A 24476-nucleotide genomic window follows, 5' to 3' on the forward strand; every position below is an offset into this window, starting at 1 on the left:
TAAGGCCCCCGGATGAGCGCCAAGATACAGCACAAAATGAGAACAATCGACACAAGGGGGGAATACAGGAGCCGAGCATCGGGGATAAAACAGGGTAGACCAGAAAGCTCCGTATGCGAATCAATATCGGTAGCCCCCAGCACCAGGTGTAAGAAAAGAGAAGGAAAGGGGAGGGTATCAAATCGGGGAGGTCGCAGACGTCCGGCGCAGTAAAGGAGGTGGAAATGTTGGAAATATTTTTTTTCTTGTTTGGAAGTATCTAGTCGGACAATTGGGGGAGTGGATGCGAGATTCAAATGAACCGGGGGTCCGAATTGTCCTCACCAGGGTCGGGCGGAAGTAGGCCCTAAATTTCAACATGCGGTGAGAGTGAGGGGTGAGAAGGACATGAGGTGGAACAAGGGAAAAAAGGGTGGGGTTTAACGGACAAGATGAATGGGGAGAGTCGATCAGCGGGAAGAAGATAAGGGAAGGGGACATTTTCAGAGGAAGTAAATAACCATAAACGATCTTAAGATCAATCGAACTCCAGTCTATACAGCCACCCTGGCGATCGGCCAAGCTGACAGTGCAAATGGTATTCGCATCCGAGAAGTGAAAAAATGGGGAGAAAAGGGATGAAAGCGGTGGGAATGAGAATGATGAGAGGGGGGGAAACAATGACGCTGAGTCGAGACCAGCCAGCTAGTATCAACTCCGAAAGCGAGAGAACAAAAAAGAAAAATCATAAGAAACATGACCCGTCGCGCGGAACGATCGTAAATCGAGGTCGGCAAATGGGAGGGGGAGGGAAAGGGGAGGGAACAAAAAACGCCCAGTCATGCAGTCGTCAATCCGGTGAAGTCATTACATGAGAGAGATGCAGCAGTACAATCGCAGGGGAAAGCAAGGACGAGAAGGTGTAGAAGGGAGTGAGAATATATAGAAGCGGGAGACAAAATGGCGAGGCTTCAAGACTACCACATCAAGGACTCAACCCTCCAGTGAGAAGATCATCGGGAACATCGGGTCCAAACCCGGCCATATCGACCGAATGCAGGGACCCGGGCCCTTTGCCCAGGGAAATGTCCGACGATGCGTAGTCATGCTTCAGTCGCTCATGCGGTCCAAACAGGTGGGGTCCGAAAAACGGTCGGTTCTCGTCATTCGGGGTGTTGCCATCACCAGCAACCCACGGCCCATTCTGCCAAAATCGCGTGTTGGCTTGTTGATCCCCAAATAGATCATGATGATCGGGTTGGGGATCAGGGCCGTGGATCGGAAATTCACCTGGGGATTGGAAACGCATGTGGGACCGACCAAAGCTGGAACAGGGGGAGTCCGCGTGCAGGGGCAGGTCCAGTCCCGACAGTGGGGGATCGTCGACAGTGGTGATGTCAATTGTCGGGTTCTCCGTCTGTTGTGCAAGGGCCGATGACAACCGAAGATTTGATGCCGTTGAGCTATGTCGGCTATGAGTGGCAGACCGCTCAATGGCACGTTGCACAAAGCTGCCACACGTCTTCATGATCTTTTCTTGATCAGCCTGCGACAGACTGGCAAAGAAATCATTGGCCAGAGATGCCTTTGGTGGCTCATCCGCTGCTGGGATCAGTCCGTACGTCGTCCTGGCATACTCCGAGAGTCCAGACGGCATGTTGTACGGGGACTGATAGACGTTGGGAGCCAGGGCCCGTTGCTGGTCGAGGAAGGCGTACTTGCCCGGCATTTTGGCCGCGGCTACACTGCCTTGATCAACCGTCTCCAGCTTCACTCCCTCGGACTCTTTCTTCTGAATGACATCCAATCGTTCCCGATGGCTGACCAATGAGAAACGCAGCATCTGAAGAAGTCGAGCCACTTCATCCGCTCGCATATTAAGCGTCTGCGGTGGCAGCAAGGTCCCATCGGCAGCCCGCGGCTGTACCCGTTGCTGGGCCATGGCCAGTTCCAGTTTCTCGAGACCAGTGGACGGAGGGATAGACCCCATCGGGCCCAGAAGGGTCTCTACCACCAATTCTGGGCTGACGATGGTGTACCCCGCAAAGACATTGGCATGTTCGGTGATCTGGGCGAGACGACGGCGAGCAATGATATCCCGAACGTTGCCAAAGGTATTGGTGGAGGTGAGGTGGTGCTGCTGCTGAGCGTGCGATTTGACGACCGTGGGGTAGGGGGCATGGCGGGCAGATTGGTTTGGAAGGGTTCGAAAGGCCGACGGCATCGCAGGTCCAGCAGCAGCAGCACCGGCAGCAGCAGGAGCAGAAGGGGGAGGGGGAGGGGCAAGATGCTGCAGGGAAGAGGCGGAAGCGGAGGGCGGTCGGGCGGATTGGAGGTGCTGCGGCAGTGGCGGGGAAGAAGGGTGATTGGATGAACGGGGACCGGTCAAAGCGGAGGAGAAGTCGTGTTGAGGCTGCAGTCGAGATTGCGGAGGGAGAAGGTGTTGTTGGTGGTAGTGGTGGTGTTGTAGTGGTTGGGGTGGTAGCGGGAGCGGCGGTCGGTGTTGACGTTGGGCGTAAAGATTTTGCTGGTAAGGAGGGGCAGGGGCGGTGGCCGTGAAGGGGTGGGGGGGGATCTTCGATGCACGATGGGCACCAGCCACGCCAAGCGACTTGACGCTGTCCAGGAAATTGGCCCGCGGGTTGTGGACAGGCACGCTAGGGTTGTGCGTATACTGTGCCCTACTCTCCGTCGACGACTCGCCCAGGTAATACCAAATCTGCTCGCTCTGGTCCAAATGGGCCGCGAGTGGGGCGAAATAGTTCCTAGTTCCATCCACCGTTTCGAATTCAGCCCACTGATAGGGAGAGCTGCTGTCGCCAAATGCACTACCTGCAGCCGGCACCGCGGCCTCGAGATCCTTTCGTTGTTCCGGCTTGCGCGCCAAGTGGGCCGGGAGGGGTTGAATACCCGGCACGAGGGGCACAAAATTACTCTTGCGCACCACCAGCATCCAACGATAAGGCATCTCAATGACATCGCTGTTGACAATTATCAGTATCGGGTAGTTTGTTGAATGTGTTTTGAGGAGCCATGGTTTGGCAAAAGTTTGAGGCCGAGGTGGTGGGGAAACGAGAAAAAAAATGGACCAAAGGAACCAGGAAAGATACCAAACTTACCCACGAGGAAGAATTTTGAGGAGTAGAGACCGTTCCTCCGGCCGGTTCTCAAGCACAATGGCGCCATTAATCTCCTTGTCCGCTTGGAATTGAATGAGGTCTCCTTGGACGAGACGGCGAGCCGCTTCGATCACGCGACGATCCAAATCGGAGGATTCGGGCAGCAAACCGGTGGGCCGCTTCTGTCGATGGAACTTACACTTGAGGTCGACACTGGGCAGAGCATATTGCTGGCCATCATCGACGATCACGGCGATGCGACCATGCTCGACTTGCACACCTGCCAGAAGGGCACAAGTTGCATGATACGCACGAGTGCACTTGCCAAAATTACATTGAAAGCAAGCACCCTGAACCTCGCGACAAAATAGACACTTCAAGCCAAGACGAGCCTTGGGAATCTTGTCGATATCGCACACAATCTCCTTGCCGGACCCATCACGCAGGATGCTGGTTTCCTCGATGAACGATGCACACCGCCGATGAGCATGACCCTTGCCATCCTCAGTAGGCAGAAGATCCTCATAATCGAGATTGTTGGGACAGAGCAGGCACGGAATCTTCCGAGGGCCGTCAAGGTGGAGTTTGGGTCGTTTGGTTCGCGGCCCGTCACCCGTGATCTTCCGCTTTCGACCACGGGTGGAGGTCTTCTCCGGTACACTGCGTGGAGGCGTGAGCATATCGGAGGCACCTTCAAAGCCCTCCAGTTCGCTGTCATAGTCGCCATAATACTCGGGGGTGGATTCACCACGAAGTTTGCGCTCGATCTCGTCCACGTCGATCCAAACACTGTCGGCTTCGCAATGGCATTTCTTGGCAATGCGGCCATAATCCAACCATCTTTCGGTTGCGAAATTGACAGACTCAGCACAGTTGTACCCGATGTTGTACCCAGAATGGTATCCGTAGGGGAAGGTAATAACAAATTCCCCTTCATAGTGGACCAGTCGGTTCACCGTGATACCATACTGTGATTTGAGCAAGCTGGGCGAGACTAAGTAGGTCTTGTGGCGGAGAAACTGGTTGCAGTTCTTTGCGTCACTGGACCAGATACTGCGCATTGCAGCCTCAAAACGAGGTGCATCTTCTTGAGAGATGCTATACCACTGCTTGGGGGCACCGAAATGAATATAGTTGATACTGTAAAGATCCACATCTTCGAGATGCCAGGCAAAGGTGGCCTTCCACATTCCGAGATAAAGGTAGGCGGTATTGACGCCGGGCACCTTTGTCCGAGAACATCAAGTAAATTCGGTAATTTGGCCACATTCCAAGAAGTCGTCGAGTCGTCGAAGAGGGATCCTGGCATGTCCGCACCATACATGGGGTTGTTAAACATGAGGGACTTCCAATACGCAGTCTCGAGCTCTTCGCATCGCTCCGCGGTATAGTCTTCATTATCATGGATGCGGTAATCGAAATCTTTGAATGCTTCTTCATCAACAGAATCAACGGTTTCACCACGGTTATTCTTCCGTCGGGCCGTGACAGACTTGGGCTGCCTGCCCTTGGGTTTCAATGCAGGAAGTGATTCACCCTCGCTCAAGTCTTCACTTTTGGGCTCAACGGGGTGGGATTCCGGCGACACAGGGGTCGGAGGACCCTCCAGCTTGGACTTGTCTGCATCGTCATCGGCTAAGGGCTCTTCTTTGATTTTAACTTGGTGAGAACGCTTGGGAGGGCGTCCGGGTCGGCGTTTCTGGCCTTCTGGTCGAACTGTCGGAGCTCGTGGAGTGGAAGCTGGGCGGTTTGCGCGTTCCTGGTTGCGACGTCTCTCTCCGCGACGAGCAGGTGGTTGGTGACTGCTTTCTTCACATAGCCCTTTCCACTGAGGGAGGTTGTATGTGCGCTGACGTTCAATGTTGGCTTGGGTATACGTGCCATGAGATCCATGGAACTCCTGCATAATGGGGTTCTTGACTCGAATAGTCTTCACAGCCTCGTCCAATGCCGGCAGAGACTCAGTCCTTCGTGAGGAAGAATAGATGAGCAAAACGATTCATACCATGATGAATTTTCCCCAGAACTCACCATTCCTTCGGAGGAATCACTTTCACGATTCCCGCCTGCATTCCATACTTGTCAATCTTTTTGATGAAAGACTGGAAATCTTGGAACTGGTCCATTGTCTGAGAAGATTCGTCTGTTAGTCTCGGCTGTTCATGGCTGGGAGCCCATTCTATGCTGCCAATTTGGGTCTCTCCGAGAAATCTGACAGGGAATCTCTAGAGAAAAGCCACTGGAGTGAAAGACTCACTGGCTTGAAAACAGGAATCTTGCCACCGCCATAGTAATGGTCGGGCTCAATTTCTTCATCGTCTTCCGGATCCTCCTGTTTTATCTGGGCCTCGTCGGTCACAGTCGCCGACTTTGGTTCCAACTCGAGATCTGATAACTCCGACGGCACGCCTTCGGGGGCATCCTTCTTTCCGTTGGCGCTTTGGGGGGGTGTGATGGAAGCAGAGTCGACGACAGGGCCGCCCACGAGTGCATCGAGGTGCGGCTGATCAAGTGTTGCTGCCATGGTTGGTGGCAGGAGCAGCTATTGGAAAGAGGCTCACTATTTGGGCGCCGTCGTCGGATAAAGCGACCGCTGATCGACGGCGATAGAAAATGGTTCCCAGCGGTCGGGGAAAGAAAAGGCGATGAGCAACTCGAACCACAAGGTGGTTCCGAGTTGTGACTATCAAAAAAGTCCAAAGTTGATCGGGGAGAGGAAAGGGCGGCGGTATCGAGAGGGTGTCAAGAGTGAGGTCGTACGCAGGGCGATCGCGCGATAAGCTCTGCTCGGAGGCTCTTTTTTCCCTGGAGCGAACGGGGTGAGGGCCAGGGCTGGGTGAGAACGACCAATTAGAAAGATCAGAGGATGTCGGCGCTCAAATGAGACCACACGGGAACAGGGATAAAGAAGGGAGTTGGTGCAGAGGTCAAGGAATCGACTGCTCAGTCGTGGCTGTTCACCTGGCCGACAATTCCAATAAGAGCGCAATGCAACTGCAAGAATAGCGCTAGGCTAGGTTCGCCAGGAGCGCCCCATGGAAAAGAAGAGGAGGGTGAGCAGCAAGACCACGCTGAGTGGGCCAATCATGCAGACGCCGGGACGCTTGCGAGTGGAGCGAGAGCACGATGGCCTGACACTGGAAGGAGACAGGGGTAGAAGGGAGGGTAGGGGGTGAGGAATGGTGATTGGACTAATCACCGTCCGTGCTGGTAGGGGATGGGGGAAAGCATCGTCCGATCAGACGGGAAAGGTGGGAAAGAGTGGACTTGGTGGATTTGGTGGACTGGGCTTGGACTGGACATGTCGACAGCCAGGGAGGAGCCGCGCTGCGACTGGGTACATCCCATCCGGTCTCGGACGGGTAAATGTGATTCCAGGTCTCAACGTGCAGGGGGCAGAATGGGGCGTGCGAAGAGGGACTACCTCCAGCCAAGGTATAGAAGGATCAACAGGGAGAAGGAGTACTTACCAGAGCTTCACGCAACTGGTCAGAATGTTCCAGCCTCAAGTCACGGTTTCAAAAAGAAAAGCAGAAAACAACCGGCAGAAATGCAGCGGCGATGGACAAGTTCCAATGTCCGAGCTTTGGCCCAGGCCAAGTCCGGGAATGGTCACGTGCGGTCATGTGGTTGTATCCAGTCTGGTGCGGCTGCAGCTGGGACAGTACGTAACCGTATCAAACTGCCAATTGTCGATATGAACCCGTCCTGTGGTGCGTAATTAATACAGAGTGCCGTGTTTCAGGTGTCGGATGGCGCCGGACCCGACGGTGACCTCAACTCTCCTGATTCGCACTCGATACTCTGTACTCTCTAATACAAGATACTTGATATTTAACTGCTGTACCTACCTACTTATGTGACTCCCACTATAACGAAGTAACGAGCACTCAGATAGGCACTTGCGATTGCTTTTGCTAAACCTGATTATGTAAGTCAAATCAAATCTTACATCGTCCGTCAAAATGATCTCCGCTCTCGGATGCTAAATGCTCACCTTGATCTAACCCTGCCCGGACCTATTGATCTACATAACACATCTCAATCCATCCGCGTACAAACTGCTCCCCCCCCCTCCCTCCTTTAGAGGAGTCTTCTATACGTACCTACTACGTTATATCTTCATTTGCGAGGCCAGAAAACACGACCGCTATTCAAAATAAAGCTTAGTATTATAATAATAATCCCGAAAAGTCTATGTCTATTTATTGGGCCCATTCCCCATGTAATTTCTCGTCCAGGTTAATATACCCATCCACAATAGCTAATCCCCGCAATCGCTCCTGTTCAATGCGCTCCCAGCTCCATTCCTTGGAGTCCCAAGAGTCAGAGTTGACTTGCTTCTGCTTCTCAAGGACCTCATGTCCCGGAATTTGACCTTCGCTCAACCTGAGGACTTCGCGCACCAGAGAGCCATCCACACCGCCACTGGCAGTGATGCCCTCGCCGCTAGCAGGGGTTCCAATTACCGATGCTTCGGCAGACGACTCTGCGGGAGCATTCTTGGGCTCAATCTCAGGGGGCAGCATTGGCAGAAACCCACCCAGGCGCAGTATCCGTTCCGGTGAGACCGTCAGACGGCCCTTTTTGACAACATACTTGCTGAGCGCAGTAGCTAACAGGGTCTTCTCGCCACCAGGTTTGCTGGCAGGACGCATGAAGCAGCTGAGAATATACATCCACTTCTTATCCCAGGAGATCACCTTGGAATGCATTTCATACAACTCGAATGGTTTGATCTCACGCTTGAAGCTGCAATAGACCGAGCCTAGCACAATAGTAATGGGCTTCTTCTTGGGCGCGCGCTTCCCTTCTTTCTGACTGGCCTCCAGAAACTCCTGGTCAAGTTCCTTGCTAACGAGACCAACTCCAGGACTGTACAAGCGGCTCACTAGTGCCATACGCGAGACATCCAGGTCAGTGAAGTAGGTGCTATTGGACTTGTGCATGTTATAGTCGGTCTCCAACAGCGGAGTCCTCGATGTGATCCCACATGGCACAAAAACTGGATGTGTGGGGTTGCCTTGAGCGTCCACAATGGCTTTGCCCTTCGGAAGGAGGCGAGCGCTGGGTTTCAAGCGCAGGTTGGCCACAAAGTAGTACAACAGGCGGAACTAGATATTCAATCAGTAACGTCGCACGGCGTTCCGAGAGTTCATAGCTGCGGCACGTCTGTTGAAGCCAATTCCAACAGCCACGATCAGATACCGCCTGGATCGTACTTACATGCCAGACAAATGGGAGATTTTTGAGATTGATGAAAGCCAGCACCAAAGCCAGCATCTTCCATGACGCCAAAGACGCGACGGTTGACAATAGATCGCGCACGCTGTCAACGCGGAGGGCGGCGGGAATGAGGGACATGATGAGCAGAGACGCAAACCACAAAGTGAAGGTTGAACCGTAGCCGAAACAAATTCTTAATGGTACAGAGCATGTAATTGTCGAAGCTTATCAGCGATAACAAAGTATAAGGCTGCCCTGCCCGCCCGACTAATAATGGTGTTTTGCTTCAGTTTGTACCAGGGACCGGGCCCGACTCAGCGCCGGAATGGTTAAAGGAGAGACAGGAAGTGTTACAAAGAGCGAAATGGGGCCTGACGAAATCGATCACGATAGCAAGTCACACGCCAAGCAGGCCGATCATTCATCACAGCTATCGCTGTCGTCCGTTAATTTTGTTGGGAAAAGGGACCGAGGCCCCCCGGACCTAGGTACACACGTGATGCTGAATCAGCATTCTTGTGCTGCCTCCGGGCCCAGCGTGCATAGTCGCTGGCTGGTAATTAATTGAAATACGTATATAGTCACTGAGAGATGAACATACAATGAGTAACTGACGAGCGGTCTCGATTTCTTGTCTGTTGGATAACATGTTGGAAACAGGTTGGAAACATCGAGAATAATTCTGATAAATGAAGGTCTCTACTTATATATATTCACTTGAAGTATCACATCATTAGCTGCATGAAAATGGGATGACATGCGGGGGCACCTTAGACGAGGCTGACAACTTTGAGCACAACTACGTTCTAACCTGTTACCAGCATCGCATTTTATCGACCTTACTCAATCCCGAGCATATAACGGAAATGTTGCTCGCCTACAACGCAAGATTGAATACCCCTTTGCACTAACAGCTTGAGAGTGCGCACGTCATGCCATTAAAATCCCCAGGTCCGTGGACTTGACTTAAGCATTTATTGGTGTAAGATCTCCATTCGCTCAAGTGTCAATCCAAAGAACTAACATACCCGTGATAGCACTGCCACTGCGAGCGCTTCATCTTGCCTGCTGGAAAATATCCACCTATAGTTCAAACGCCAGCTTCCCCCGACAAACACAGCCTGCTAGTCTGATGTGTACCTATATTAAGAATCATCTTCACTTGACTTTGGCCTCCTAGATGGTGACTCGATATTCGGTACCCGCTCTAATAGGATGATTTTTATCGTTCTCTAATCTACAGAGATATTCCTGGTCGTACCGCTAAGACTTTGACTCAAGTAGATCATTTCTAGGACAAGAATTAACTGGACGGCTCACTTTGCTAGACTCCGTGAGTCACGGACTGGAAAGGGAATTTCAACCAGACTGCACTTGCCTTGGATTTAAGATGCACACCGTTTTACAGGATCCGCGAACTTTTTGGAAAAAGAAGAAAATTTGGGGTTCGTCACGGTAGATCGCAACTATTTGAGAATTTATCCGCAGCTCTCCGAGTCCAAGCAGATAGTGGACGATAATTTGAAGTGTCAAGCATGATGATGACAAGTTATCGACCACGAATTATGGGAAAGTCTGGAAAAGTGGATGTCTGAGACAAAAAGGGCATATAGAGCTATCTCTTTACAAAAAGGGTATCATTTCCGACTGATGAGCAAAAGTTATCTTATCTGATTGACCATAGTATAGAAACAGCCTACAATTGGTGGAACTCGCACTTTAAATCCACATTATTTGAGACATGCTAGAGCGTTGATGCAGCTTGGCGCCCTATTTAGACCATCTGTCATAGCAAACAACACATAAATCCATCATCTCCTGCCGCCGAATCCTTAAAAAAATTTACTCAACCACTTAAATCTTGATTTGTATCAGAATCTTCAAACACACCATCTACAGTATGCGTCTCTCTGCCTTCGGTCTTATTTGCTCTCTTCTTGTACTTCCTGCGCTTACGAGCCCAGTAGATGCTACGAGAGATTACGAGGTAAGGTTACCTCGAGCGAGGTCACTTCAAATTCTGAGATAATTGCTGTCTTTTGACTAGTATTTGGTATCATAGGCTGCGTCAATTGAAAAAAGATGTTGTATTCTTTGCGACAACCCCTATGCTAGATGTGGATCAAATGACAAGCGCGAGGTGGTCGAGACCGAGGCAGAAGCCATTTTTGGGCTCGCAAAGCGCTGCTGTGTTAATTGTGATGTGAACCGATGCAAGCGCGACGAGACTCCAACTGCTTGGCCCGCAAAACGTTGCTGTATCCTCTGTGATAATCCCTATGCTCGATGCGGCGCCAAGGATAAGCGCGAGGCTGTTGAGACTTTGGAGGAAGCTGTTGAGGGTACAAATTAGAGGTAAGACTGGATCTGCCCAACAGTCTAAATAATTGTCAACGATCAAAGATTGGCAATTGAATGAGGAAATCTGATTTTGGTAACATTGTAGGCTGATTCCTAGTAGTATAAATTGTATCGAGGCCAATATGCATATATAAGCTCTTCGGACTCCGAAAAACCCGCAACGGATATTGATTCAATGCTATATCTACAACTCGTTTCTCCTTCGGGGAAAGAACGTGGGACTTTATTTTGATTGAAAATTTAACACAATAAAAAAAAACCTATAATTAATCTTTCCGTTATTCACAAATCGTAGTTCCAACTTCGAAAAACCTATATATAACCACGAATTATAAACTCCAAAGGCCTTTTTGGCTAACCAGAATTTCCAAGTCCAAAACCTCACGCGCAATCTTCAAAGCCAATTTTCATCTTGCCGAAAAGTGGATAGTTCCATGATTCACAGCCGTCTGAATCCCAGAATTTTGACCAGCAAAGGAAACATTTATAGAATAATCCTCAATTTTGGCCGTTGCCTGTGGGCCAATAGAGTCGCTGAGTTTTGACAATAACTCTTCCAGAATTTTCCGGGAAGCCTCCAAAGCTTTCCTCTCCACTCTAAGTTGTTTAATAGTTTCATTGAGTTCCTCCTCCTCTTCTTCCTCCTCAGCATCCACGGAAACCAATTGTTTCAGAAGCTTGTTTACTTCTTCTTTCCGACTCTCTGTTGATCGAGTGGCCACCACCAATTCAGTTCGCTTCGAGGCTAGATTGGATTTGATCTGTGATGTAACTTCTGAATGCTGAATCGAGTTATAGCTTTATAATGAAAATATGTTCTTAGCATCTTTGACATTCTAGAGTGGGGCCACATTTTGGAGGTCATACAGAGTTGCTATGCTGACAACGGATGTGATTTTGGTATAGCAGCTTTGTATCTCTTCGACCATGGATTTAACACGAGCTTGCTTCCAGAATCCAATTTTCGAGCGGTCCCGCCAGGAAAGAGTACCATCTTGAGAATTGCTGGTCCAGCGCCGGAGGTCGGCATCGTGTCGTTCGCACGTCAAGGTGCATACGGTTATTGTAGTTTTGGCATTTTCTGCAATTGACGGTCCGAGAGAATCCCATTGGGAATCTTCGATTTTCTTGATTGATTCAAGCGCAAGGCTCACGGACTGAACGCTCTCCTCTAACTTCTTGAAATTCTCCGGGGCATCTCTGATTTGCCTCAAGTCTTCAAGTAGTAAGCGACTACCATGCAAAGCAGGGACAACAAGACCCGCAATGCCCGCTGTGATGCTCAAAGGATCAGTCATTGTCGTTAACAACAGTAGCTCCGCCAATATGGGAGAAATGGGACGAAGCCTTTTTGGAGAATTTTCATTGTTTGAGAGCGGGGTATGGCCCAGTCACCTGATAGGAGGCTCAGCTTTGGGGCCAAAAAGTAGGCCGCAAAGTTCAACTCTTCCAGCTCGCAGACGTGCTTGGCAGAGGATCGAGAGACTAGCAAGATATAATTGTCCAAACGTGGAGCCAAATATCAATCTTACGTGAGGAAACGAGAATATAGGGTGCCGAAGACGGAGAAGCAGCCATGAGTCTACATGGACCTTTCCTCTATGGCGCATTCCAAGGAATGTATCTAAAGTCAGAATCAGCCCCATTCATCAAATGCAATCCTGAATCATGTGAGATAATCGGATCATTTTCGAAGAAACCCTGAAAGTGCTGGAATCTATACATTCGGAGAGTCTTGGATCATGTACCAGTAATCGAAGACTGTTGGGCATATCTCTTCAACAAGTGCTCAATTAAACAATTAAGTTTTCCAACGCGAATGTTCCTCAGGCAAGACCTTTATACTTGGTGATCCCCAATACAAATCTCTGCCATTCTGGTTCTGCTTTCCGCGTCTCCAACTCTCAACAAATTCACCTATTGTCGATCGTATCAATCACGTGCAATATTTCATTCAAGGGCCAATGGGGACTTCTAAATACGCTGCAAGGGGACTCACATGTCTCGCTCAAAAAAGGTTGTATGAGGATCCATCACTGTGATTAAGATGGTCCTCAGCTTGTTCGAAATTTGGTGGCATTAAGTTTGAAAACCATTCAGAAATACACCAGTCTGGCTAGTAAAATTCACTGTGGTTACTTTCAAATTGAATACCTTGATAATAATTAACTTTGTGGACAAACTAGAGCATTTTGAGAACCTGAACATGCATAACTCAAGATTAATTACTGGATCGCACAAAGTCCAGTTGTTTTCAAACATTTCGCTTGTCCATATTTCAAATGGAGACATTATTATAGTTCATCCATATTTGGTACCTGTTCATCCTGCTCAACCTGATCCTTTGGCGCTTTGTTGACTCCCTTCTTTGACCCATCTGGAAGGATACTCTCGTAAATATCAGCTTTGTGTTTTTCGATGGTGGCCTAAAAGATAGCAAAATGTTTAGCAACTTTGAGGTCAATATGTATATCGGAAAAAAGGGGTACCAACCGCATCGAAAGTTTGATTAGTTGACGTTTGGTTTCCAGCACCCTCGGCTTTGTTTTGAAGCACTTCAGAATTCAGAGGCGATGCCTCAAAATCGTCTGGAAAAGTCGTATTTATGAAGACTGAGAGTTACTTCCTATCAATACACGTTTCATCGTTCAAGGCACTGTTTGTAACGTACATTCTTCATCGCCTTTGACGTTAGGCTGAGTCTTGCCCGAGACTGAAGCTCTTGCAAGCCTCGGAATATGAACCGCAGCGGGTTTCCGAATCTGATGCTTGATGAGAGCTGAGTACATTATGATTTCCGAACAGATGGATTTTTTGATGTTGGGATATTATCGAGCTTCGTGTCATTTTGAATGAGCGGCGCAGGTACTTTATAATCATAATGATGTCAGTCATATGACCCCCCAAATGATATTTTTGACCTCCAATTATAATTAAAGACCGGTTAGCAGAGCCCAGACCCCCAGGTTGGGTCCCTAAAGCTTCACAACGCGTCGTTGCGGAGGTGGCGACTTTCGAGCTCCGGGCCCATGGTAGCGACCCCAGGCAGTGTGACGTTTTTCCACGAGTTAGACTCAAATATTCTGGTACTCGAATTAATTTTTCTATTACTCATTGCTCAACTAAAAGGAATGAGCCATTGCTAATGACTTATTGAAATATATAGATCTAGAGGCTTCGCGCCAACAAAAAGGCCTCGAAGCTCACCCCTCGCCATAATTTTTTCTCACCATCTTCGGTGAAAAATTTCGGCTCAGGGCTGACTTTTGAGTATTCGCGCATTAGGCGGCGCCAGTAGCACACTTCCGCCGCCTGCGTGAGATATCGCTCGCGGAAAACCTCCACATTGTTGTCTGCGATGCGCTTCGCTTCATCGTCGTGCTTCAATAGCCAGTCCATCCTTTCTGGAAGATCAGACCAATCTCGCTCAACCTCAACAAAGTTCTGTTTTGATCCAGATGAACGCAATAAGTGAAAATGATGCTGAATTGATTCCAGCCTATGAGAGACTATCACGCTTTGACACAGTTGGAGATACTTGAGCATTTCGGAGTATCCAGTCTTCTCAATATGAGCAAGGAATTTATACTTGCAGTATTCTGATATAGACTCATGGCCATTGTCATTGCCGTTATTCTGACTTTCACTGACCAATTCCACATTCGCCCAAGGCTTTTCCTTAGAAATCGTGAGAAGTTGATCCATGACGGAAGTCCTCGGATTTGCTTCTCCGCGCCATAGGATCTGTGCACTTTTATTTTTCCAACGACTGTCACTCTGTCCAGCATGTTGAGCCGCTAGAAAAATGTTCTTAATGGATTCGCCTTCAGTCCCTGGCCAAGCCCAACCCTCAAAATCGGGGACCAGCCAAAAGGACTCGTCTGACGGGCGGCGAGCATATGTCCATATCGGGACATCATTCATGTCACTTTCAGTGCTCACTAGGAACTCAATATTTGGAAGAGGCTCCGATGTAGAAACTAGCGCCCGATTGATAGCGAAAAGTGTCGCAATTTCACGCGATAAAGATTCTCCTCCTGTTTTGATTACATAAAGCTTTCAAACAAGACTCAGTCAGCCCATAAGATTTAGGCCTAGATATATCTATTCAAACTCACTCGCTGCTTATAGATCATAGCTCGGACATATCCAGATTGTGTTGTAACCGAATCGAGCTCCCTCGCCGTGATCGGACGGTCAGAGCGTGCATCTCTCGCCCGATCAATTTCGACGAAAAGATCCGGAAAGGCCTGGTCGCACTGAGCCTGGGTAAGGAGCAGGTTGTTTGCATCTCTAGTGTAATTCCATGACCCATCAAAACTCTGGATCCTGTGAGGCAAACTGAGCGCAGTTTGGGTTGGATGGCCGTGATGAACTCGGCGGTACGGGTTGATATAGAGAGAAAGTCCTACGAACAAAGTAAGGAATGGTGCAATCACAACGGCCGGACGACACGTTATGTGTCTGATGAGCTTCATTATTCCATGGATACTCTTGGAAAAGTAGAAGAGATCATAGCGCAGAGGGCAAACGAAAATGAAATGACAGGCGCGTAAAACAGGTTAGAACCCTGCAGCTATTTATGGTGAAGGTGGGTGGTAGCGTTGATTTCCTTAAGCGCCTGCCGATTGATTTCCACATGTTGCCATTCAGGGCTCATTTTGTTCGTGTTGGATTTGGGGGAGGGGGCGGCTAGAGGGGGCGGGCCTTGCTGCTGAGTAGTAGATCTTCAGTTCAAGTTAATACCAAGAACGATCTTTATGGGGCCGAATTCTGAATTTAAACTCTCTTCTCGTAAAATGCTATGCCTAGGGTGTAGAAGCCTTCCTGGTGAGAGGCTGAGCCTCTGGACCCCAAATGCCAAACCTACACAAATAGAGAACTGCCTTGCACCGCCAACATCGAGATATGTCATATCGGAAGATCAATAATCATTTCTGCTCATGAAGCAGATTCATGACCTATTCAAAAACTCTTGGGGTCCATGATTAATAGGTATTGAGATTTCTAGTGCGTAAAGCACTGAAAAATATCAACTGCTCCCTGTTTGTTTCCCAATATATCTGAGGCTGTGATATGATTCCAGTCTTTGAAGGGAATCTTCCTTTTTCTCCCCTTGAAGAATTTGAGACCAATGTTCAGCACAATTCCCTGAAGTATACCATATTGACCGATACTAGTTGCTTGGCCATTATAAACCGAACAATCTCAACTAGGACAGCAAGCATTTGAGAACATTCAGCAGCCGCCATAAAAATCAAGAATGACTCCGAAAATAAAGCAATTAATACTCATGTTTCCTTCCCTAACTGATATTTAGGCGCTACAGCTAGAAAATCGCCATACAATTCGGTGGACTTGACACACCACGCGCGCAATTCAGCGGGCTGCTCGAGATAAAAAAGCTCCATCGGCCCAGCCTCTTGCAAGTCGCCGCCAACTCGTCCAGATCAAACATTTCACCAATCGGAACTCCCCAGCCCGCCAGCAAATAATGATGTAGATCAAACTCCGGATTCAACGCTGGGAACACCTCAAAGCTCACTGCGTCTGATGCTACGGCCGCAAAGTGGTTGTCCCACATGAACCGCAGGACGCGTTCACTCTGCTCGATACCAGCGTGTTGCGGCATTGGCTGCTCACTATACGACTTTCGTTCCTCGGAAGACATTGCCGCCCACGTTGCTGGCAGGCCGACACGGAGGAAGAAGATATCGCCTTTTTGGAAGGAAATATTGCACTCGCGCGCAATCTCCTGAACCTCGTCCAGCGAGATCATCTGCCGCGTGAGCGCGTTCACAGGGATACCTTTTTTCTCGGCGTACGAGACGTAGTCAATGAGAACGCCACGGCCCGCAATGCCCTTCTTAGCCCAGTACCCAATTCCAATGCGGGGCGAGTCGGTGTCTTTGATTTCCTCGGCAGTAGTGCCGCCATGGAAGACACGCCGCTCAGGATTTTCTGGAGTCGGCGCGGGTGCATTGTGATGGCGGAAGCCATCCCACTGCGAGGACTGCTGAGGATTGAAGTGATATTCGTCGTCGAACGCGACCCCTTCAGCGACCCACTTGATGCGATGTTCGAATGGCTTACGACCAAATCCTAGGCATAGGTGATGAGCATGTTTTCAAAGCCAACCCATGTCCTGAATGTCTCCTCACATTCCCCTTTTTGGAAGGCGTGCTGAAATGAACACCTACCTGGAGGGCTTAAATTCTCGATATCCCAATTCACACAAACGCGCTCGCCAGTTTGAATCTGCGTCCGCGCAGCTTCTGCGACCACATCCGGCGTGAGAAGGCGCAGCATACCTAGGCCTTCTTCTTCTGAACCCGGGACCGCGGGCCAATATCGGCGTTTGTCGGGGAGATCATCGAATTTCTCGGGTAAGGGCGCGGTTCCAGCCATGGTGTTTGTTGAGACTGCTTGGGCCGGGATGATTTGGTTTCGTCAAGAGTGTTGTTTAAGCAGTGTGGCGGATGGAGCTTTCCGTAGAGCGTACAAGTCCTAGCAAGAGTTGAATATGCCCCGAGAACAAGCAGGGTGTGGGGAAAACTAAGAGAGTCCTTCGGGTCTTGAAGGCCTCCTCCGCATGTCGGAGCAAGTCCGTCCGTTGACGTGCGACCCCCCGCAATCCCTGGATTGGGAAATTCGGCCGATCCAGTGCATCACTTACGGTCTCCAGCAACTTGAAATTATATTCAGAACAGATGTTTCTGTTGAAATTCAGGCATCAATTTCTTCATCGGTTTCATCTCAACACAACTAATTATCCCTGGCTCGGCTAATCAATATTCTGGTTGAATGTAGTTCTACTCCAACTTTCACCTAGCATGCGAACTGTACATAAGGGACCAAGACGTATTTCATGATCAAGATAAATATGCTAATGAATGTGTGGTAGTTAGCAGTTCTAGAAGCAAGTTCCACACCTGATAGCTTCTGGGAGTCCATATGTAAGCATCCAACGCCGGGGTACACCAAAGATGAACCGCATAAACACCATCACTCTCTGAACGGGTAAAGGGTCACCATGAAAAAGCAAAAGAAAGGTAGCAATGAGAGAGGATGGAGAAGGTTTACAGCACCAGCCGTTTAAGATTCCGTTCCAGCTTTTCTGGTCCAACTTGCGAATCGCCGCTCGAACCCTCTACAGGAATTTCGACAGGGGCGTCATTCAAGTCGACTTTCTCCATATACCCCAGTCCGCCCTTGACGACTCCAATATCATTATTCCGAACGAAAACCACATCTCCGTGTGCCGAGTCCGGCAACACATCACATATGAAGTTCCTGGAGCTTGTGAAGGAGTCATACGGGAGGAAGAAGTGTCGAAAATATGATCCTCCCAAGTATTCGAGGTTAGCGGAGCATACCCACGAGTTGTGATCTAGAAAGACAAGCTGGGTGCCACGGACACCGATGATGTAGGAAACTCGACCCGATAGAGCCGCATATTCTAATACAGGAGTTGCATCCACTGAGCCTGAACCAGCATTAAGTTCAGGCAATTCCAGGACGTGAATGGCGCGGGCTGTCTGGCTTGTTCGAGCAAAGCCCGGCTGCTCATAGTGCTCGACGACAATCCGGCTCCGGCGCTTTGCTTGACAAGCCACGATACTCTTCATCTTCAGGCCCGAATCTATCGTGTGAAAGGCGAGGGACACCGTGGCGACTTCTGACCAGTCGAGCCAAGAGTAGATGTGAGCGGACTTTTCGTTTACGCAAATAAAATGGGCAGGGGACTGTGGATGTTGGACCCACTTCCTGACTCCAGGTGTCATGAGTCTAGCGCCTTCCTGATAACCGGCTATATTCCAAAAATGAGCCGACTCAAGAGTGGATAAAATGAACTTTCCATGGCCCTGACCAGCCAGGCTCTGGTTGATAGAGCTGGCGCATTCCAGTCGAGATTGGAAGACCATCGTCTCAGCAGAGTACTTTCGTTGCGATGATTTGCGAAGCTTCCATGCAAATATCGTGTTTGATGAGTCGATGCTGATGATCAGCTCCTCCGTGGGCCCGACGATCGTGAGCATTCGAATTAGGCAAGGTGATTTTTGACAGCACAAATTCCCTTCGTTCTTGCCTGTTCGCAAATTATACAAACCAATCGATCCGTCATCCTTTCCACAGAATGCAAATTCACCCCCTGGATGTAAAGCCATGGCGGTGATGTTTACAGGGTGATCCGACGACGTGGACTTGACAGATGCCGTCGAGTCCTCTGATGAGCCGCCGGAGTGGCTATGGTCCTGTTCTGTGTAGTTCCTCTTCAGAACAGATGGCTCCCAAACGTTAGCTTGGGACCCACGGATATCTAAAAAGTGAAGATTATCCGCACTGAATGCCAGTTGTTTGATGCTGGCCATCGTCGATGTAATCCGGTACAGAAGACGAAGTGTTTCAAATTCGTACACAGAGATTGTCCCAAAGCCATCCGCGCCGACCAGTGTGCTCCCATCTGGACTAGCCGCAAGGACATGACTGTTTGCTCGAAAGCACTCCAATGTCTCGTCAGTGAAGGGATTTAGAAGAACCAGGTCACCGTCAGCATAGGTGACAACCAGCAGTTCAATATCAGGATTGGGATTGAACACCAAGTCATTTACTAGGTACGGGCCGGAGTTCCCGCCCGGAAGCCGTTTACCACAAATACCACAATAAGAGTCTTCCTTCAGGTCCCAAAGTGTAATAGGACGCCCGCGATAAGCCACTGCAAGCATCCTATGTGCGAATGAAATCGAAACAGCGGACGGTGTTTGACTCCTGGCTCTCGGCATGGTCTCGGAAACATCATCATCATACCATGGACGCAGCGGTAGTTTTTCCCCAGTGTCAAGATCCCAGGATGCTAAGAAATTGCCGTATGTTACGGCAAAAAGCTTGCTGTCATCAAAGGCCAAAGCAATTGATCTCTGGGGAAGTTGGAACGTGTTGAGTAAGTTTCCACCATGAATATTCCAGAGTCGAATGGTTTTCAACCCACAGGAGGCGAGAACCTTTCGCTCCTCATTGAATTGCAAAAGCCTTACCGGCTCGCCGTGCTCGAAAACTCTATACTCTTGACAGCTTGTCCCGTTATAAACCGCCACTGAACCAGTATTGAGGCCAACCGCAAAAAGCTCATCGCCATGACAAACCGTCATTGGCCTGGAATCGTGATATTCCACGCAGGCAAGTCGATCATCCCACTGGCAGTGGGATATCCCAATTATAGGCAGCATTCTTGTGGGGGTTCCCGCTTTGTATACAGAGGACTCTGTTGGACAGAGTGCCAGAATTAGACAGTATATCGACGATGGAGAAGTCAACAGGGCATCACCAAACTTCGCTGTGATTCGGACTAGGTCAGTGGTCCACCCACGAATTGTTTGCATGTCCCGTCCAATCGGCGAAAATCTCTCCACACACGCATGCAAATATATCCTTAGGTTCTTGGCCGTTCGGATCAGCAAGGTCAAATTTCGAGTCTGGGCAACCCATTCGATCCACGTCAAAACGTTGGACCGGAGAAAGGTGACGACAGAGCCGAACAGATCCACCGACCCTGCATCGCAGTGAGCGAGATGATTTGAGAAGGCTTCGCACGCATAAGTCGAAAATGGCGACCTTTTGGGTACTTTAGACAAAGTGCGCTTCCGAGTTCGCGGCGGTCGCATCTCCTCCTGGGTCAAGTACGCAAGGCATGCTTTAGCAATGCGAGTGTGCGCGTCCACAGGGTTGACAGCGAATTCAGATTCGAGATTCTCCCCCAGGAGAAACTCCCGGGCAGTTTCGTGAATCAGCTGGATTCTACCGACTTTGTCGACAAGGACCAACTGGCCGCACAGTGCGGCAATGCCATCCGACAAGTTTAGAACCTTGTCTTTGGTATCAAGGTGCAGTGCTAATGTGAGCTCAGTCGTTGTGAGGGGCCGGATTGCACAGGAGGCCCACACCAGTATAGCCTTGGCTAATTTCTTTCCTCGATGAGTTTTGGACATGAGCTCCAATGTTCTTAAGTAGAGGTTTCCCATATCCGGAGGAACTTCGTCAAGGATTTGGTCAATTTCCACTTTCTCAAATGCCGTACTTAGCTCGTTTAGCACTAAGACGGTCCACAGAAATGATCCCTTCGACTTTGTGAGTACCTTCTCAACAATGGCAGTTTCATGCTGCTCGTCCCTGGAGGCCCATGACTGTGCCTTTATCTCCACCAGGGCCTTAATGTCAGGGAGAGTGTCCTCCAGCGAGATGGTCTCAGAGCTGTATTTGTGAGATCCAAGTGACAAAAATTGTTTATCCAGATCTAGCGTAAACCGACTTGTGATGAAGACCCGGATTGGGGAGGAATCGGGCAATTTGGCTAGTATTGGAGCGAAGAGGAAACTGAAATTGATGCATTCGTCGAGCCCATCGAGAACCCAGAAATGACATGGGATATCAACCTTGAAAATGCTGTTTAAAAATAGCTTTCTCCATATCGCCCGCTCGTTGTCCTCATCGAAGTTGACGTCGTCTGTGCGCATCTCTAACAGCTTCTCCCGGACTTGTGGATAAACGAGAGCCATCTGAAGAGCAAGGGAGCGCAGGCAGCTGCTAAGATGCGACTTAGACTTATCCCCATACCGGAAAAAGAAGTAGCTAACATTGGCCTTCGAGGCCTGCAGGTCTGCAATGACGTGACCCGAGAGAACCGACTTGCCCGCCGCAGGGTGTCCGCTCAGCCATAATATCCTCGGTTCTAGAGAGCTAATCGATTTCCAATCACGATAGGTCTGCTTGAAAGTGAACCACTCGCAAGTTCCAACAAGCTGGGCATCTTGAATCGTCATGAGATCGTCGTCAGGTCCATCGGAGACACCGAGATATAACTTGAGCTCTCTAATCTGACTGCGCCGGAGATCGTCGCTCTCCCTTGTCAGGGTATGGATCTTTTCATCTCTTGACTCAAGATCTTTGGTGCTATTAGCTTCATTTTCTCTCCTCACGTAGCTGCTGGAGAACCCAAAACAAAAGCCTTACCGTGTTGAATAATATCATTAACCGTAGATGCCAGGGAGTTGCGCAGAGTCCGATAGTTTGGCTCAGAAGGAGAATCAAACTTGCAGATGGAACGGTGATCGGCATTAACGGGGACCTGCTTCTCCTCGCGATATCCTAACGTGGCAGAATCCTTGTCCACGATGATTTTACTGAACAGCTTCAAGCTCAGTTTCTGAGTTTCGTAAAAGGACCAGATCCCAAGGTCCGTAGAACATTGGCGAAATTCATCATTGATGATTTGAATGGCGCTGGAGTTCCTCTCGAGCTCGCCGAGGTACGTTGGAGAGCTGTACGCGGCCTGCAGGATATTCTTCAGGAGATGCGCAGAGTCTGAGCCTCGGTGAGGCGTGGCTAAGAAGTAGATCGTCGAGAATCGCTTTGCTACTTTCTGGTATGTAGCGTCGGTGCGTGCCCGCAGGTAGGCCTGGGTGAACGAAGTCAGTCAGCAATGCGCTGGCTCGAGAGCATAGATATCAAAGAGAGACGCTCGCCTTTTTGATGACTAGGCCGCCCATGCTGTGTCCTATTAGGACAATCGGGGTCTATGGACGAAGTATGCAAAGTTAGTGGCGAGGCCCTAACAATACCATTTCTTCTTCTTCTTCTTCTTCTTCTTCTTCTTCTACGGACCGCGAACAAACATACGTCAGTGGTGCCCAGGTCGGGCGAAGTATGTATCTCGTTCAACAAGGACTTGCCAAAGTCATGAATGTTGAGCAGACTTTTCTTGCTCTTAATCCAGTTGGAGTTGTATCCAAAACTGTGGATGCGCACGTGCTGGAAGGCAGGATCCTTGGGGAGCCATTCCGATGGCCAGAAGTGAGAGCGTGAGGCAGTCTTGCTCCATGTTTTCCGCGAGCCGCCTCCAAAGCCATGAACAAAGATGAAGTCCACGAGTACATCTGGAGGACTATACAGATTATTGAGGCCCAAGGGACCGGTTGGGTCGTCGAAGAGCGTGTTTGTGTTCTTGTCGTAGTCCTCGTCATCAGCAACGAGGGTGGAAGCTCGGTTCCAGTCAGAACCGGAGGGACTTGTCGGAGAAAAGTACTCGGGATCCTTGGACATGATGACATGATCTGAGAGTCATGCCAATTATGGCGTAGCCGAGGGTAATCAGAAAAGCATGGACGATTAGTGAAGTATGGAGAGGCAACGAGTAGCCCGGGTGATAGAATGGATGACAGTCGCTGTATGGACCTCGAAAATTGTGATCGGACAAGGCAAGAAATGATATTCATTAGCCCTATATCAATATTCACGGGCGGAGGAAGATGATAGAAGCTCCAGCCGCCCCTGACCAGCCAGCGGGTCGTCTCAGGGCATTCAGCATATCCTCCTGTCAACTGGGATGCAGGCAGGTCCTGAGAAATTACTGGAACTCAGTGAGATATCGGGGTCGAGGGGGCCAAGGCAGTCAAGGCAAACAAGGCAGTGACCAGTGCTTTTTCCTGGCTTGTGACGAAGCGCCAAGTAGCCTTCTCAGTCTTGATTGGCATCCGTGGCGGACACTGCTGCAATCTCGACGGGTAGTGGTGTTTCACCGTGATATATGCAGTCGTCGTCGCATTGTGTGCAGGGCGCGATGTGGCAGGTGAAGCTGATGACTGGACTGGCTGTCCCTATCTGCATCCTCGTCAACTGGGGAGTCTGGAGCGGCCCTTGTATTAGCCAGTTCCTCGGCCAGATGGCTGTTCCGATATGAGTGGCTTGGTGATGGATCTCAGAACGGCTGACACGAGGCGGGGTACGTCCTTTTCATTCTCAAGCCTCCTTCTCGCTTCTCGTCTGAGATCCTGCAGCAGGCCCGCATCTGCTGGACTGCCACCAATCATTCCAGGCACGAGCATCGCATTGCTTCTTGACGCCTACGACACAAGAACTCCTTCAAATAGAGGCATAACTGATGGTCTTTTGCGCCTCGACTTGTATCTGGCATCGCCTTCCACCACCACCACCACCACCACCACCAGTATCATCATCTCCTCTCAAGCATAGCATCAGACGTGAGCCTCATTCTCATCCACAATGGCAATTGAGTCTTATCCAACCATCTCCGCAGGGGACAATAAGGCCTACATGGAGTATGTCTTGACGCTCGCCGAGCGGTCCCCTCCCAAACCGACCAACTTCCGTGTTGGGGCATGTCTTGTCGACGCGGACAAAAATGAGATCCTCGCCACTGGTTACACGCTCGAATGCGAGGGCAACACCCATGCCGAACAATGCTGTTTCATCAAGCTAGCCCAGCAGCATCAAGTCGAGGAAGATGACCTAGGTCCTCTACTGCCGCCATCCGCGGTCCTTTACACAAGCATGGAGCCGTGCAATCTGCGGTTGAGTGGGAATTTACCCTGTACCGACCGGATCTTGCAGATGGGAGGCGCCATCAAAACGGTCTACGTCGGAGTCAAGGAGCCGGAGAAATTTGTAGGCGAGAATCAGGGCAGGAAGAAACTTGAGGATGCCGGGATCGTGGTCGAACATGTCAGTGGGTTGGAATCCATGATCCTGGAGGTTGCTACCGCTGGGCATGAAAAGTAGATGGGATTAATCATGTCTCATTATGCAGCGAAAAGGCGAACGGAAAGAATGGCCTTTGCTAGGGAAGGGGGCTGGGTGGGAAGAAGGAAGTCACGAAGTCGGACGTGTCGGAGAACATGTAGATAACTATAACTACACTGGCCAAGTGACAAGTCCAATTTATTACGCTAACCATATCTTTCAACCAAGTCCTTCATATCTTGAAGCATTCTGTAAAGT

General features: G+C 49.7%; 8 protein-coding genes across 8 annotated transcripts; 2 read left to right on the plus strand and 6 right to left on the minus strand.

The window, feature by feature from the left end:
• Positions 1-964: 964 nt before the first annotated feature.
• On the minus strand, positions 965-5622 carry N7462_005493 (putative jumonji family transcription factor; the record flags this gene model as incomplete). Its single annotated transcript, XM_057077211.1, has 5 exons — positions 965-2960; positions 3099-4324; positions 4366-5065; positions 5130-5227; positions 5356-5622. The coding sequence occupies 5 exons, from the start codon at positions 5620-5622 to the stop codon at positions 965-967; spliced, it is 4287 nt and encodes a 1428-aa protein (XP_056932791.1).
• Positions 5623-7303: 1681 nt separating this feature from the next.
• Positions 7304-8462, minus strand: N7462_005494 (acyl-CoA thioesterase; the record flags this gene model as incomplete). Its single annotated transcript, XM_057077212.1, has 2 exons — positions 7304-8212; positions 8325-8462. The coding sequence occupies 2 exons, from the start codon at positions 8460-8462 to the stop codon at positions 7304-7306; spliced, it is 1047 nt and encodes a 348-aa protein (XP_056932792.1).
• A 1829-nt stretch (positions 8463-10291) lies between these two features.
• Positions 10292-10677, plus strand: N7462_005495 (uncharacterized protein; the record flags this gene model as incomplete). Its single annotated transcript, XM_057077213.1, has 2 exons — positions 10292-10311; positions 10440-10677. 2 exons carry the CDS (start codon positions 10292-10294, stop codon positions 10675-10677), a joined length of 258 nt encoding a protein of 85 aa, XP_056932793.1.
• A 415-nt stretch (positions 10678-11092) lies between these two features.
• Positions 11093-11983, minus strand: N7462_005496 (uncharacterized protein; the record flags this gene model as incomplete). Its single annotated transcript, XM_057077214.1, has 2 exons — positions 11093-11483; positions 11553-11983. 2 exons carry the CDS (start codon positions 11981-11983, stop codon positions 11093-11095), a joined length of 822 nt encoding a protein of 273 aa, XP_056932794.1.
• Positions 11984-12979: 996 nt separating this feature from the next.
• Positions 12980-15163, minus strand: N7462_005497 (CAZyme family GT90; the record flags this gene model as incomplete). The annotated part of the gene is made up of 5 exons (XM_057077215.1): positions 12980-13111; positions 13179-13273; positions 13357-13464; positions 13916-14741; positions 14804-15163. The coding sequence occupies 5 exons, from the start codon at positions 15161-15163 to the stop codon at positions 12980-12982; spliced, it is 1521 nt and encodes a 506-aa protein (XP_056932795.1).
• Positions 15164-16014: 851 nt separating this feature from the next.
• On the minus strand, positions 16015-17105 carry N7462_005498 (uncharacterized protein; the record flags this gene model as incomplete). The annotated part of the gene is made up of 2 exons (XM_057077216.1): positions 16015-16787; positions 16886-17105. Coding segments are annotated over 2 exons (993 nt in total), but the record flags the coding sequence as incomplete, so codon positions are not given.
• Positions 17106-17764: 659 nt separating this feature from the next.
• N7462_005499 (uncharacterized protein) lies at positions 17765-22781 on the minus strand (the record flags this gene model as incomplete). Its single annotated transcript, XM_057077217.1, has 3 exons — positions 17765-21624; positions 21693-22137; positions 22359-22781. The coding sequence occupies 3 exons, from the start codon at positions 22779-22781 to the stop codon at positions 17765-17767; spliced, it is 4728 nt and encodes a 1575-aa protein (XP_056932797.1).
• Positions 22782-23741: 960 nt separating this feature from the next.
• N7462_005500 (putative DRAP deaminase) lies at positions 23742-24257 on the plus strand (the record flags this gene model as incomplete). Its single annotated transcript, XM_057077218.1, has 1 exon — positions 23742-24257. One exon carries the CDS (start codon positions 23742-23744, stop codon positions 24255-24257), a length of 516 nt encoding a protein of 171 aa, XP_056932798.1.
• Between the last annotated feature and the right edge of the window lie 219 nt (positions 24258-24476).

This window comes from Penicillium macrosclerotiorum, assembly GCF_028827735.1.
Source record: "Penicillium macrosclerotiorum strain IBT 26536 chromosome Unknown utg000006l_segment0_segment0, whole genome shotgun sequence".
Classification (NCBI taxonomy): Eukaryota; Fungi; Ascomycota; class Eurotiomycetes; order Eurotiales; family Aspergillaceae; genus Penicillium; species Penicillium macrosclerotiorum.